Source organism: Tenrec ecaudatus, chromosome 1, assembly GCF_050624435.1.
Source record: "Tenrec ecaudatus isolate mTenEca1 chromosome 1, mTenEca1.hap1, whole genome shotgun sequence".
In the NCBI taxonomy this organism is placed as follows: Eukaryota; Metazoa; Chordata; class Mammalia; order Afrosoricida; family Tenrecidae; genus Tenrec; species Tenrec ecaudatus.
Window position 1 is genome coordinate 79,312,064 of NC_134530.1, and position 13,136 is coordinate 79,325,199.

The window sequence follows — 13,136 nt, forward strand, 5'->3', positions numbered from 1 at the left end:
ATAGTGGATCCAGGATTAAGACAGACAGCAGTAGGAGACAACCAGCTGGCATAGTCAGGTTCTACAACTGGGCATCAGAGTCTAAATTCTGGCCACCTACTAGATGTGTGACCCTGGAAAAGATACTTAATTTCTCTAAATATGAATTCTGTTGTATACAAAATGTTAACAGCAACAGCTTTTACCACATGGGGTGGTTGTAAAGATCCAAAACAGAGCAATCATGTAAAATATTCTGATAGTAATAAATGATCAGTGGTAGATCTCATTGTTATTTATGAAATATGCCCAAAATATTGAAGATGGTGGTCTCTGGGAAGTAAGATTATATGTTTCTTAACTGTTCTCTGCAGTTTTCAAATTAGAATAAAACAAAATTAAAGAGACATTTAAACCACTTGCCCTACAGGGACCAGCTAAAATTTCTTCACATCAATAAAATATTCTTATAAGTACTTTCTCTTCTCTGAACACTTATACTGTTTACTGTCAATCAGTCAATAAAATTTAAAAAATGCCCTGAACACCATATTAGATGCTGTGGTGACATAATGTATTCCCACTTAAATGTGCACGTCTATTATGACCTCCTTGATTAAGCTGTACGTATAGACCAGCGGTGGAGAATGTCGGGCCCCAGACTGTATAAAGCTCTTGAAATCAATACCAACTGTGACAGGTAGGTTTATTGTGCCAACCTGGCCAATAGGAGCATGTGGGATTAATAAGGTCACAGGTTGATAGGAGGACAAAGACATAAATGGCTCGGTGTGGTAGTTACATAATTTGTTGTCAATTTGAGACTTGAACGTGAAGGGAGGTTGTTTACCTGTCAATCGGGTCACAGCTTGATGACCTCATTTGGGAGATGATAAGGAAATAAATAGCTCTCTGGAGGTGGGACACTCACTCCTGTGACATTCCTGACAAGAACTCACATGGAGTTACCTTGATGCACCCAGAGCCCTGGGAGCTGGAGGAGCTATGTGGAGACCCTTACCAGCGCTGAGATGCTTCCATTGCCACTGGATCCACAAGACTTTACACCCACTGGCCTGTGATTGTCCTGGATTTGGCATCATTGCATGGGTTTTGTGAGTCTGAAGAGGAATTTATAGACTGATATTGGACATAAGGGCTAATATCAGACTTATAGACTGATCTGGACTGGGCTGGGATGTGTTCTCAATATTTAATTGCTCTTGTATATAAAGCTCTTTCTTATATACATATGAGTGTCTATGAATTTGTTTCTCTAGTCTACCTGGACTAACACACTCGGCAAGGCCCGCCCCTCTCTCTCTTGCTCTCTGGTGACCAGACCAGCATGTAGCTGCTTTAGCTAGTTCTCTGCCTCAACTTGTGAGCTACACTACCTTGGGACACCCAACCTGTGGATCATGTCACTAGAGGTTGAGGTTCCTTTGAGACCTTCTTTACTACACTGTTGGTGTGTAAATCATTTGAGCTTGAGGCCAGTGGACTCTGTCATCTTGCATTGCTTGAGCTCAATATCCCAGCAGGGCCTGCTTCGATAAACTCCTGAGCAGTTGACTGGTGGTGACCAGCCCCGTTTTTGCTGCCTGTCAGCAGACTGCCCATATTGCCTGGAGGAAGACTCAGCTGTCTGCTTCCTAGACTTTGGACCAAGCAGCCTCTTTGAGTTTAACTGAGACCTCTGTATAGCCATGTAGACTAATTAGCTGTTATATTCCTTTGTGCTGTATAAATCTATCTATCTATCTATCTAATCACAAGTGTCCTGGTTTTTCTTTCTCTACAGAACCCTACCGAACATACCAGTTATCACCCTCCTCACCAAAGAGAAGTCCAAGCCATCACATTAGCGGTAAATTAATTTAATGTTTGACCCAATACAGCAGGCTAATTTTTAAGTTGATAATTTTGTGAGGATGGTGAATATTGTAAATATTCAAATGGTGCTTGTCAGGAAAAGGTTCCTCATCCCTATCATAGACTCAAGCAAGACCTTCCCTCTATCCTTCATGGTGGCCAACACTGTTGGCTGTTGAAACTAGAAGTCTCTTTACATTAAAAAATACCAAGAAAGTAAATAACTGAAACAGATTGATACAAATCCTTTTAATAAAGAACTTCAGTGACAACTTCATGTTAAAATAAATATATGAATATAAAACTCATGCAAGAGTACTATTTTAGAATTACTAATAAAGGTTTGAGACTACTATTCCCTCTGCAGAAACACCATGCACAGATGCAAAGTGATCAAACGCTGATACAATAATGAATCTCAGGTATGTGGCATGATCATCACGTCCCTGTAGGAGAAAAACCAACATGAATGCTGTCAGTAGTCCTGTTTAGCTGTTCATAAGCACCTAGTAGAATAAAGTGGATTGATGTGATATTCTAAACTTATAAGAACACATAAAGTGTAATATTCAGACAAGAAAGCCAGCCACATTTAACAACCTTAGTTTGACAAAAACTAGCAGGTAGAACCGAAAATCTCCAACTCTATATGATGATCAACTCTGTAAAAGTGTCTTTTCTAGTGATAGGTTTCCTTTGGTTAATGATATTTCACCTTTACATGTATGTACTTACTCTGGAGAGTAACTGCAATATGCACCAAGAGCTGTAAATGCCCTTAGATCTAGTCATTTCATTCCTTGGCATTAACTCTTAGACAACAATGAAATGGAGGTGATGATCGTGGCAGTAGGAAGACATACATAAAATGTCCCCTGTAATATTACTTATGATGACTGGGGGAAGGGTGGGGATGGGGACAAGGGGCACTCAGCACAATTAGCTTAAAATGAGTAGACAGATATTATTTTAAAATTATAATTGCACCCCAAAACTGAGATGATGGCATGGGGTGGGGTGGAGGTGGGGAGCAGGGCACTAATCCACCAGGGGGAGAGTATTGGTTATGTCTCCACAGAATTGGGAGTGTGCATGCAGACCCCACCATGGCTCACCTTGGGTGACGTAACCCCATGGAGCAATGCATGCACAGAGTGGCCTCAGGGCTGGCCCCAATCAGAGTCAAACTGACCCCTCCCTAGAAGTATGTGCTACAGAGGACCACACTAAACCTGCAGGTTGGGGAGAGGGGCCAGCATGCCATGCCCACATGGAAGCAAACCAAGAAGGAAAAAGAGAGAGGGAGGGTCTAGACCCCATATCGACACACCACGCCTGAAGGACAACGTCCCTTTATGGAGCTGCTAAGGCACAGAGAGGACAGTAGGCCCGACAACAGCTCATGACACATTTTCCCCTGACTGGAGCGTACTGAGGCAGAGGACAATACTGGGGACACACAGCAGGGAGTCAGTCCAGTCTGAATCCCCCACAGAGGGGCAAAACAAGAAGGGAACAAAGCAGAACAGCAACCGGAGCAAAGAAATTACACAAGTTCCTGAAGAGTCCCCAAAATAGACTTTGGGCTAGGAGGGGCCGCTCCAGGAATTCCCCCAGGATCAGTGGGGAGACAGTCATAAAGGTCAGTGGACAGACCTGGAATTATGTTTTGTTTTTCTTTCTTTTTTCAATCTTTTGTTTTCTTTTTCTTTGGTCTCTGTTATTGTAGGGTTGCCTACTTATATAAGATAGGCATGGGAAACAAGCTTGAGGAGAAAGCAATGGGACTGGTGGTCCCAGAGGGACTTGGGGGGAGAAGGGGGTGGGGGCAGAAAGCGGTAAGCAAACAAAGCCAAAGATAAGGGAACAACTAGGGAATTAAAATCATAACAAAGAGGGCGTAGAGATCCTGGGGGGAGCAAGAACAAACTAGCTGAGAAGAAATACTAAGAGGTGGAAGTAGGGCGAGCGTGATTGTGGGGCATGAAGAAGGTGAAAGGACACAGAGGAATGATCTAGGAAGCAAAACTATGTACAAGGGTATAAGCATGGGTGTGTACATATGTTAATAATTTTAATACATTAATTCATAACAATAATGGTGTTGGCTCATGCACATATAGTTATGTGGCAATACACTGAGGCTGTGGACAGACTTCAGACCTCTGCTATGACCTCCCGCAATGCAAGGACACTTTGTTCTAACAACCTGGCATTCTGTGATGTGCATCCCACACAATCCCTGAAGACAAATGGGTGATAAGCAAATGTGGTGAAGAAAACACATGGTGCCTGGCCAGCAAAAGATATAGTGTCTGTGGTCTTAAAGGCTTGAAGTTAAACAAGTGGCCACCTAGCAGAGAAGCAACAAGCCCACATGGAAGAAGCACACCAGCCTGTGCGATCAAGAGGTGTTGACGGGACCGAGTAACAGGCATCAGAAGACCCCAAACAAACACACAAAAACCATATTGTTGAGAATGAGGAGGTTCGGAGCAGAGACCCAAAGCCCATCTGTAGACAAAGGAACATCCACTCACAGAGGCATCACAGGGAAGGGATGAGTAAACCAGGATGCAGTAAAGCACCAATGAAACACACAATACTCCTCTGGTTCCTTGAGGTTTCCTCACCCCGCCCCCCCCGCCCCCCCACCACTATCATCACCCAGTACTGCCTTTCACTGTGGGCTAGGCCAGAACATGTGCACAGGTACAGATAAGCGATAAGAGCTCATGGCACATGGAATCCAGGAATAGAAATGGGAATAGCAATACCAGAAGGGGAGGGGGGAGGCGGGGAGAGGAGGGGAGGAAGGGGAAACTGATCACAATGATTGACACGTAACTGCACACACCACCCTATCCCCGGCCTCCGACAAACAACAGAAACCGTGGAGGAAGGGAGACAACAGTTGGTGTAAGATATGAAAATAATAATAATTTATCAAGGGGCCACGAGGGTGGAGGGGGAAGAGAGGGAGGGGAAAGAGGAGTTAACACCAAGAGCTTAATAGAAAGTAAATGTCTAGAAAATAATGATGGCAACTTATGTACAAATGTGCTCGAAACAATTGATGAATGGATTGTTAAAAGAGCTGTAAGAGCCCCAATAAAATGTTCTTACAAAATTATAACGACAAAGCTTAGTCTACACTATTAGGTAACAGAAACAAACAGCGTAGTAGGCAGTCTGGTGATGACTACGGGAAGCACGTGGCGGAGGACTAGAGGAGGAGGAGGAAGACACCAAGGGCGGCTGTGGCAGGCACGACATGGCAGGGACGCCCTGGTCTTCAAGAGAGCTGAGCCACAGTGAGCGCGAGAAAGCAGGGGCTCACGGCATCGCTGGACACTCATAAGCCAGTAGGTAAAGAAGGAGATACATGTTAGCTCAATTCATGCCTTTCTGCTTCTCTTTCCCCACTGGCTCACAGGTCACTGGGCACATTTTGGTGGCCGGGAGGAAAGGGGTTCAACAAGTCCCTACAGAATGCTTTCAAACACGATGCTGTAGCAGCACCTTGTAAACTGTGCCAGAAACGTAATGGACAGGGTCCCCATTTTAACCTCTCTCCAGGGAAACTTTCAACCAGCAATACCACCTGATACATTCACAGTGAATTGTTCTACATTTTTGTCTGTTTTTGTGCAAGCTAGCACAAACAGGAACTCCTGATGAGGCGGCAGCCTCCTGGTCAAAAGACATCCAGGCCGTGCGGCAGACAAAGCCCAATGGAATGTTCTCAGAAACAACTGGCTTTCTTTTCAGCTCATCCCTCTCTGGCTGATGGGTGGCTGATCCCATGCTCCAGTTCACTTATTTGAGTCTCTCTTGTCCTTTCACCTTCAACTAACACCCAGTTTGGGCATTGCAACCTGTCTGATTCCTATTTTCAACAGTCAAATGAAAGAAAGGCAAAGCAAAACAAACAAACGGAAAAAAAGGAGCGAGGATGGCATTCCGCATGCTGTCATTCCAGGACACAGAAGAACCTAACTGATGGATACCACATTTGGATTCGGTTATGAATGAGAATAACATTCTCTCTGTGTCGATCAGGGACAGGATTTACAATAGCACAACACCGCGCTAGCATATCACTGACTGTGGCTGTGGAGATGTGACTAAGGTCTCACTACACTGTGCTGGTCAAAGATAATGTGAAGCAATACAAAATACAAGTACTCACCACAATTTCTTCACGTTGAAGCTGCCCTTCGGTGTGCATCAGATCTAGAACACAGATTTAACAGAAAGGAGGTAAGGGCTGAAAATGTGGAGGATTGCTGCTGAAATTTATGGTCAGCAAAACATGGCAGCTGGCAAGCCATAGCTAAGACCAGGGGTAAAGGAGTTACGGGTGTTTTAGAGGTAAAATCTAATACAAAAATAAAGATAGAAGATATAAAAAGTATGACAGATAAACTATGAGTTGTACAGTATCTCTCATGGGTGTACACACACACACACACACACACACACACACACACACACACAGGGAATAACCCATTACTATCAGGTCGATTCCAATCCATAGCAACTGCCCAGAGGGTTTCCAAAGCTGCCAGTCCTAAACAGAAGCCACATCTTCTTCCCTCTGAGCAGGCGATAGGTTTGAACTGTGGACCTCCTAGTCAGCAGCTAAGTGCTTTCATCATCACATCACCTGGCCCTCCTAGTGAGCATAAGCAAGGGAAATACAACACAAGTTAAAGGAAGAAGGAAAGCAGCCGGTATAATGTGGAAACCTTTGTCATGGATGAAGCCACACACAGTAACTGCAGGCCTGTGAGGTCCCATCCTCCCCACCCCCCACCCGGGGAAGGCCTGGCGCTGCTTCTTCAGTGAGTTGTTCACTCTGACGCTGTGTGGCTTGGCGGCCCACGGAGCGATCCTTTCTGGCATCTGGGTTAAAAGCCTCTACTTGCACAGTGGCAGGGGAGACGAGCTCATTTGCTCACATAGGAATTACCGTGAAACCCACGAGGGCAAGCCCTTGACAGAAGAGCGAGCCTGGGTCTCCAGGTCTCAGAAATTCTGCACCTTTGATGGGCTGTATTTGACCTCCTTTCTACTGATGAGTGGGAAATATTTGCGTTTTCCATCTCCGACGAGTTGCCAGCTTCCAGAGGTTTTATTGTACGCCCAACATTCTTTTGGTGATAGGAAATAGTGAAGGGATGTAATAATAAGTAACTGGTCCTGTTGGTGCTGTCGGCTAAGTGTCGGCTGCTCTCTGTCAGGTCAGGGATTCAACCCTATCAGCTACTCTGAGGAAGAGGAAACCCTAGATACCAATGGTTCTCAACCTGGGGGTCACGACCCCTTTGGGGGGGGGTTTACAACTCCTTCACAGGGGTCACCCGACTCAGAACAGTAGCAAAATGACAGTGATGAAGCAGCAACAAAAATGATTTTATGCGCCCGATTTGATCCCATCACACTGAGACAAAAACCTAAGGGCGTGGTACAGAACAGCAAGGGGAACAGAGCAATGAGGTCCCCAGGGAATACCAAAAACAGACTTTGGGGCCAGGACTTGGTGCCCCATCAGACTCAACTGGAAAACACTCCTAAAGGCCAACAAACAGTCCTTGAACTAACTAAAAGCTTTTCTTTCTTGTTGTTTTATTCTTTGTCATTGGCTTGTTGTTTTATTTTCTTTTGTTGTTGGTTTTGCTCTGCCTTGTTTTTGTGCATGTTATTATCTCTGCAGGTCTTTCTAAATAAGATAGGCTGGAGGAACAATCTGGAGGAGAAAACAGGACCTACACTTCTGAAGGGACATTGGTGAGGGGAAGGTAAGTGGGAAAGAAGTGGTGTTAACAAACCCAGGGACAAGGGAAACAACAAGTGATCCAAATCAGTGGTGAGGAGGGTGTAGGAGGCCTGGTAGGGCGTGACCAAGGATAATATAACTGAGAAGAATTATTGAAACCCAAATGAAGGGTGAACATGATAGTGGGACAAGAGGAAAGTAAAAGGAAATAGAGGAAAGACTTAGGAGGCAAAGGGCATTTATAGAGGCCTAAATACAGGCATGTGCATTTGTAAATATATTTATATATGAGGTTGTGGAAACAGATCTATGTGCATATATGTATAGGTTTAGTATTAAGGTAGCAGAAGGACATTGGGGCGTCCACTCAAGTACTCCCTTAATGCAAGGACAACTTTGTTCTATTAAACTGGCATTCCATGATGCTCACCTTCCTGACACAATTGCTGAAGACAAAGTGGGTGCATAAGCAAATATGGTGAAGAAAGCTGATGGTGCCCGGCTATCAAAAGAGATAGTATCTGGGGTCTTAAAGGCTTGAAGGCAAACAAGCAACTATCTAGTGCAGAAGCAATAAAACTCACATGGAAGAAGCACACCAGCCTGTGCAATCATGAGGTGTCGATGGAATCAGGTATCAGGCATTATCAGAAAAAATCATATCACTGTGAATGAGAGGGAGTGCAGAGTGTAGACCCAAAACCCATCTGTACACAATTGGACATCCCCTTACAGAAGGGTCAGGGGGAGGAGACAAGCCAGTCAGGGTGCAGTGTAGCAATGATGAAACATACAACTTTCCTCTAGTTCCTAAAGGCTTCCACACCACCACCACCATCACCACCACCCACTATCATGATCCCAATTCTAACTTACAAATCTGGCTAGACTAGAGGATGTACACTGGTACATATAGGAACTGGAAACACAGAGAATCCAGGGTGGATAATCCCTTCAGGACCAATGGTGAGAGTGGCGATAACAGAAGGGTGGAGGGAGGGTGGGTTTTAAAGGGGGAATCGGTTACAAGGATCTACATATAACCTCCTCCCTGGGGGATGGACAACAGAAAAGTGGGTGAAGGGAGATGTCGGAGCGTATAAGACAAAATAATCATTTATAAATTATGAAGGGGTCATGAGGGAGGGGGAAGGGGAGAAGGAGAAAGAGCAGCGAGGGAGGGGGAAAATGAGGAGCTGATGCCAGGGGCTTAAGTGGAGAGCAAATATTTTGGGAATGATGAGGGCAATGAATGTACAAAGGTGCTTTACACAATTGATATATGTATGGATTGTGATAAGAGTTGTATGAGGCCCTAATAAAATGATTTAAAAATTATGGTCCAACTTTAACAAATTTTTTAAAGTTAATGTTATGGTTTGGGGGTCACCACCACATGAGGAACCGTATGAAAGAGTTGTAGCATTAGGAAGGCTGGGAACCACTATCTATGGTTGCTATGAGCTGGAATCAACTCAGTGGGTTGTTTGTTTTGATTATTTTAGAGCAAGTCTAAGATGCCATGATAGTTCACTTCTAAATACTTGATGCTGTTTCCAAAACACATGGATATTTTCTCATATAACCACAATACTATTATCATCCTGTAAAATGATAGTAGTACTAGTGCTGTTGTTTGTTGAACCTCAGGGTGGACCATGACCAGGATCAGGCCAAAATTGATCCCTCTGGAGTGGCGGGTAGACATCTCTCTACTCTCCTAACTCTTTACTAATTCTGAGACCAGCCACCCCTCCAAGAGCACTCCCTAACTAGTCTGCTGGGCTTGATAACCCATTGTAATGGCCACACAGAACTCACAAACCATATTTGCAGTTAAGCCATTTTTAAAGGGAGCAACAGGGTACAGCTCAGGATGAGGATCAACAGAGTGTTAACTCGGGATGAGGATCAGGAAGGATGTAGGCAAAGCCTAGAGGTTCTTCGCTGGGGAGAGCACACCCCTTCCTTCTTCAGTGAAGGGCAGCTCTCAGTGGGTCAGGAGGCTGTCTGCTCCTTAAAGACTCCCAGCCTTGGGAAACCCTTCTAAGGTGGTGAGGAGTAGGAGCCGACTCATGGCAGTGGGTTTGGGTTTTCTAGTAAATATGCTATAGGTGTCCATGGGCGGTGCAGACAGTTACATACTGTGAGCTGTGAACCAACCAGAAGTGCCTTGGAAAAGGGCTAGCAAGCTGCTCCTGAAATGTCACAGCCATGACAACCTAATGAGCAGTTCTGTACCTTACGCACATGCTGGGTTACCCTGAGTAGGAATCCACCCATCCACTGGGAACTAACAAAAATCAACCTGTTACCAGGATCGTCTATTCTCCCATTCCCCACCCCCACCCCCCCCATTAAATGCAGGCTAACTGGAAATATAGAGTCAGAGAAAGGCCAAGTCTCCGCTCCCTCATGTTCATAACAATGCCGGGAAACACTCACCTCTTTCAATCCACTGCTCAAAGTCAACTGGCTCCTTAGACGTGCTCTTTTCAATCCTCAGCGTGCGCACTGACATTGCAATGAAACAATGTAAACAAGGTATTAATGTTCATGTCCTTGAAGCTCATGTGCACTGGTGGGACTACAAAATTCTGGGATCAGGGATGCTACATTCTGGAAATGACTCACTTGTTCCTGTGCTTTTCCATCAGTCTTTATGGTAAATGCAGTCTTGTGTAACTGTAATCTTACAAATGTGTGGAACCATACAACAGAGAGATAACAGAGCCTTGTTGAGTCTGGTACCACCTAGATTATTGTATACTGGGAATAATAGCAGTAACACCAACAGGCTTGGTCATAAACCACTATGAAGAACCTACTATGAGTGAGGCGTATTTATTCATTAACTACCAACAACAATCTTAATAGATATTTTGAGCTAATTTTGCTGGTGAGGAAACAGGCTTAGGAAAGTCAGGCCCACATGTTGAATAACACAGTTAGTAAACAACACTCAGAGTGAAATTCACATGGAGTCTACCTGACTGGAAAGTTTCTACAATAATTGATAAACTAGGAATGCGGTCATCTTCTTTTGTACTGGTGTGTCTCCATTGCCCTGCCACCTCAGGTCCCAGTCTGTCTTATTCTGCACCCCGGCAGGCAGACCCCTGTGAACTATGTCACCTGCATTCGCTGTCTATTGGCTTCTGGCCAATGGGAGGCACTAGGAGGAGACTGGAGGGCAGTGGGAAGTTTTGACTCTTCTCCCTCCGTTTCAGTGCAAGCCTGACAGTGGTTATGTCCCTTCATCACGGCAGCTCTTGCTGGGAAGGCCCCGCACCACACACTCCGAATCTCACTGGTCTCTAGGACAACTTTTCCTTCCCTCCTCCCAGGGCTGTGAAGTAATGGTTTCCCACTGTGCCAGCTTCAGCCTGTCTCACCATCGTCTGTTGGTTCCCTTAACCCACCCACCCCCACTTTGTGAGTAGTCTCCCCGTCACAATCAGAGCCAGCTAGGACATACTTTGTTTCCTGCGGGGGGTTTGTCTGGTATACTTTCTCCTTTAATAAGCATGAGACATCATTAGAATGATATTTGGATGGTCGATTCTTCTCCTTAAGTCCTTTAGAAAATGCCATTAGTAAGAGCAGAATCATAGCTATCTACTGTGAATAATCCAAGTGATCAGATTTCCAGGAACAACCTGACAGGGCATCCCAGGCCAGATGGCTCTGGAATTGAGAGATCATGGAATCTCGTGTCCCGGAAAGTGGGCTTCTCAAGCTCATAATCAAGTCACATAGAAAACTGCGAGGAAATGATTATATACTTTGGGTTTCAAATATGCAGTTTCAAAAAGGGCAACTGCCTAAAGCCCTTAATCCATACTCCCTAACCTCAACTCCAGCATGAAAACTGGTTTCCATGCTGTAAAGAAGCACCAGTGTTTTGCCAAAAGTTTACAGATAAGCTCTCTGCCTAAAGTGTGATGAAAGTTAATATATGGTTTGCTTACCGAAGTAGCTTTGTATTATGAGCTTTTCAATCCTCACGTGCTTGTGAAAGCAAATAATGAACTCCTGCGGAAACAGCCCTGTGGTGGTCCAAAACGTTCTTGGATTCCTGTTATGGGAAAGAAAGCCAGATATAAATGTTTAATCCTGAATTTTCAAATAATCACCCCCACAACATTTAACTTTATTTTTAATTTAATTAATTTTTTTCCACCACCACCACCACATTTTAATGAACAAGTATCTTTTAAATCAAATGATCGCTAGTCTTTAGGCTGGTTGTCATTCTGCGGTGGCTTGTGTGTTGCTACGATGCTGGGCGCTGTGCCTCAGAGGGCCATCCCTCTGGGTATTTGGTAGGTAGACAGGTTACAGTGGAGCTTCTGGACTGAGACAGATGAGGGATGAGGGTCTGGTGCCTAAGAGGAGCAACTCAGGTTGGAAGCACAAACTGGGAAGAGTTGCCTCCTCAAAGTGCAGCTGACTTTACTGACACGAGTACAGTACAGCCTCCAGGACCTTCGATTGCTGAGGTGGCACGACTCAAACGAGAAGAAACTAGCAGACGTGCTTGAGTGAACAGAGCATGAATCTAGGAAAATTGGAAGCTGTCAAAAATGAAATAGAGCATATAACGATCAATATCCTAGGCACCAGTGAGTTCAAATGGACTGGTATTGGCAGTTTTGAATTGGATACTCTTCTAGCCTACTATGCTGGGAATGAAGAAGCCAAGTTAGAGAAGAAGGGCATCACTTTTACTGTATGAAACTCCCCTGCTGGATCTATCTAAAAGCACACCAATGTCAGCGATAGGATAGTGCCCCTCCTCCTACTCCTACAAGGAGGATCCGTTCATGAAACTCCTCAGATATACACCACCACCACTAATGACAAAGATGAAGAAAATTAGTATCTTACCAACCTCTGCCATCTGAAAATGATCACACATGCACTGGTATGTTGTGTCTTAGCTAGAGCTACAGGGCATCCAAATGGGTGGAGAAGTGAAACTCTCTCTACTTGTAAATGATAGGCTCCTACAAACAGAAAATCTCAAAGAATTAATGGAAAGACTTGTCTAAGTGGAAGGGTATATACGATCAACATTCAAGCTGGATTCCTTTGTTAACCAGGAGAGTTCTGAAAGGGAAATCATAAAGACAACCATTTACAGTTGCCCCTCAAAGGGTGGGATACTTGGGAATGGGTCTAACCATGATAAAATAGTGGGGGCTGTGCTCGTGGATTTGAAGGCTTGGCCTTGTGAGGGTATGATTGCTACCAGGGCAGTCTACAGATGTAGCTAGACTCCAACGGCATTCTTTGAGGAGGTGGGAAAGCTAATACCCCCCAACTTAAGGGGGGGGAGCGATTGGGAATTCAAGGAGAAAGGGTGAGATAGATAGTGGGCAGTGTTAGGGAGGAAGAGCAAAGTAGAAGCCTCTCACTTCTGGATCTCAGAACCTACACAGCGACGGTAGTTACATGAGCCTGGTACTCGTGCAGCCATGAGTAAATGGGCAGATGG

The 13,136-nt window shown here is 44.7% G+C and overlaps 1 protein-coding gene across 3 annotated transcripts in view; it reads right to left on the minus strand.

Annotated features, from left to right (window-relative positions):
* Window positions 1-13,136, minus strand: part of IFT25 (intraflagellar transport 25) — a 50,490-nt gene that overhangs the window by 15,356 nt on the left and 21,998 nt on the right. For 2 of the 3 annotated variants that reach the window (XM_075556496.1, XM_075556489.1), the window contains exons 3-5: window positions 11,608-11,714; window positions 10,082-10,150; window positions 6,047-6,090 (exon numbers count right to left, since the gene is read on the minus strand). In XM_075556496.1, coding sequence (XP_075412611.1) covers window positions 6,047-6,090; window positions 10,082-10,150; window positions 11,608-11,714 — 220 coding nt within the window. Of the gene's footprint in view, window positions 1-2,083; window positions 2,301-6,046; window positions 6,091-10,081; window positions 10,151-11,607; window positions 11,715-13,136 lie in introns of those variants that run through there. The other variant, XM_075556505.1, reaches the window with a different exon arrangement.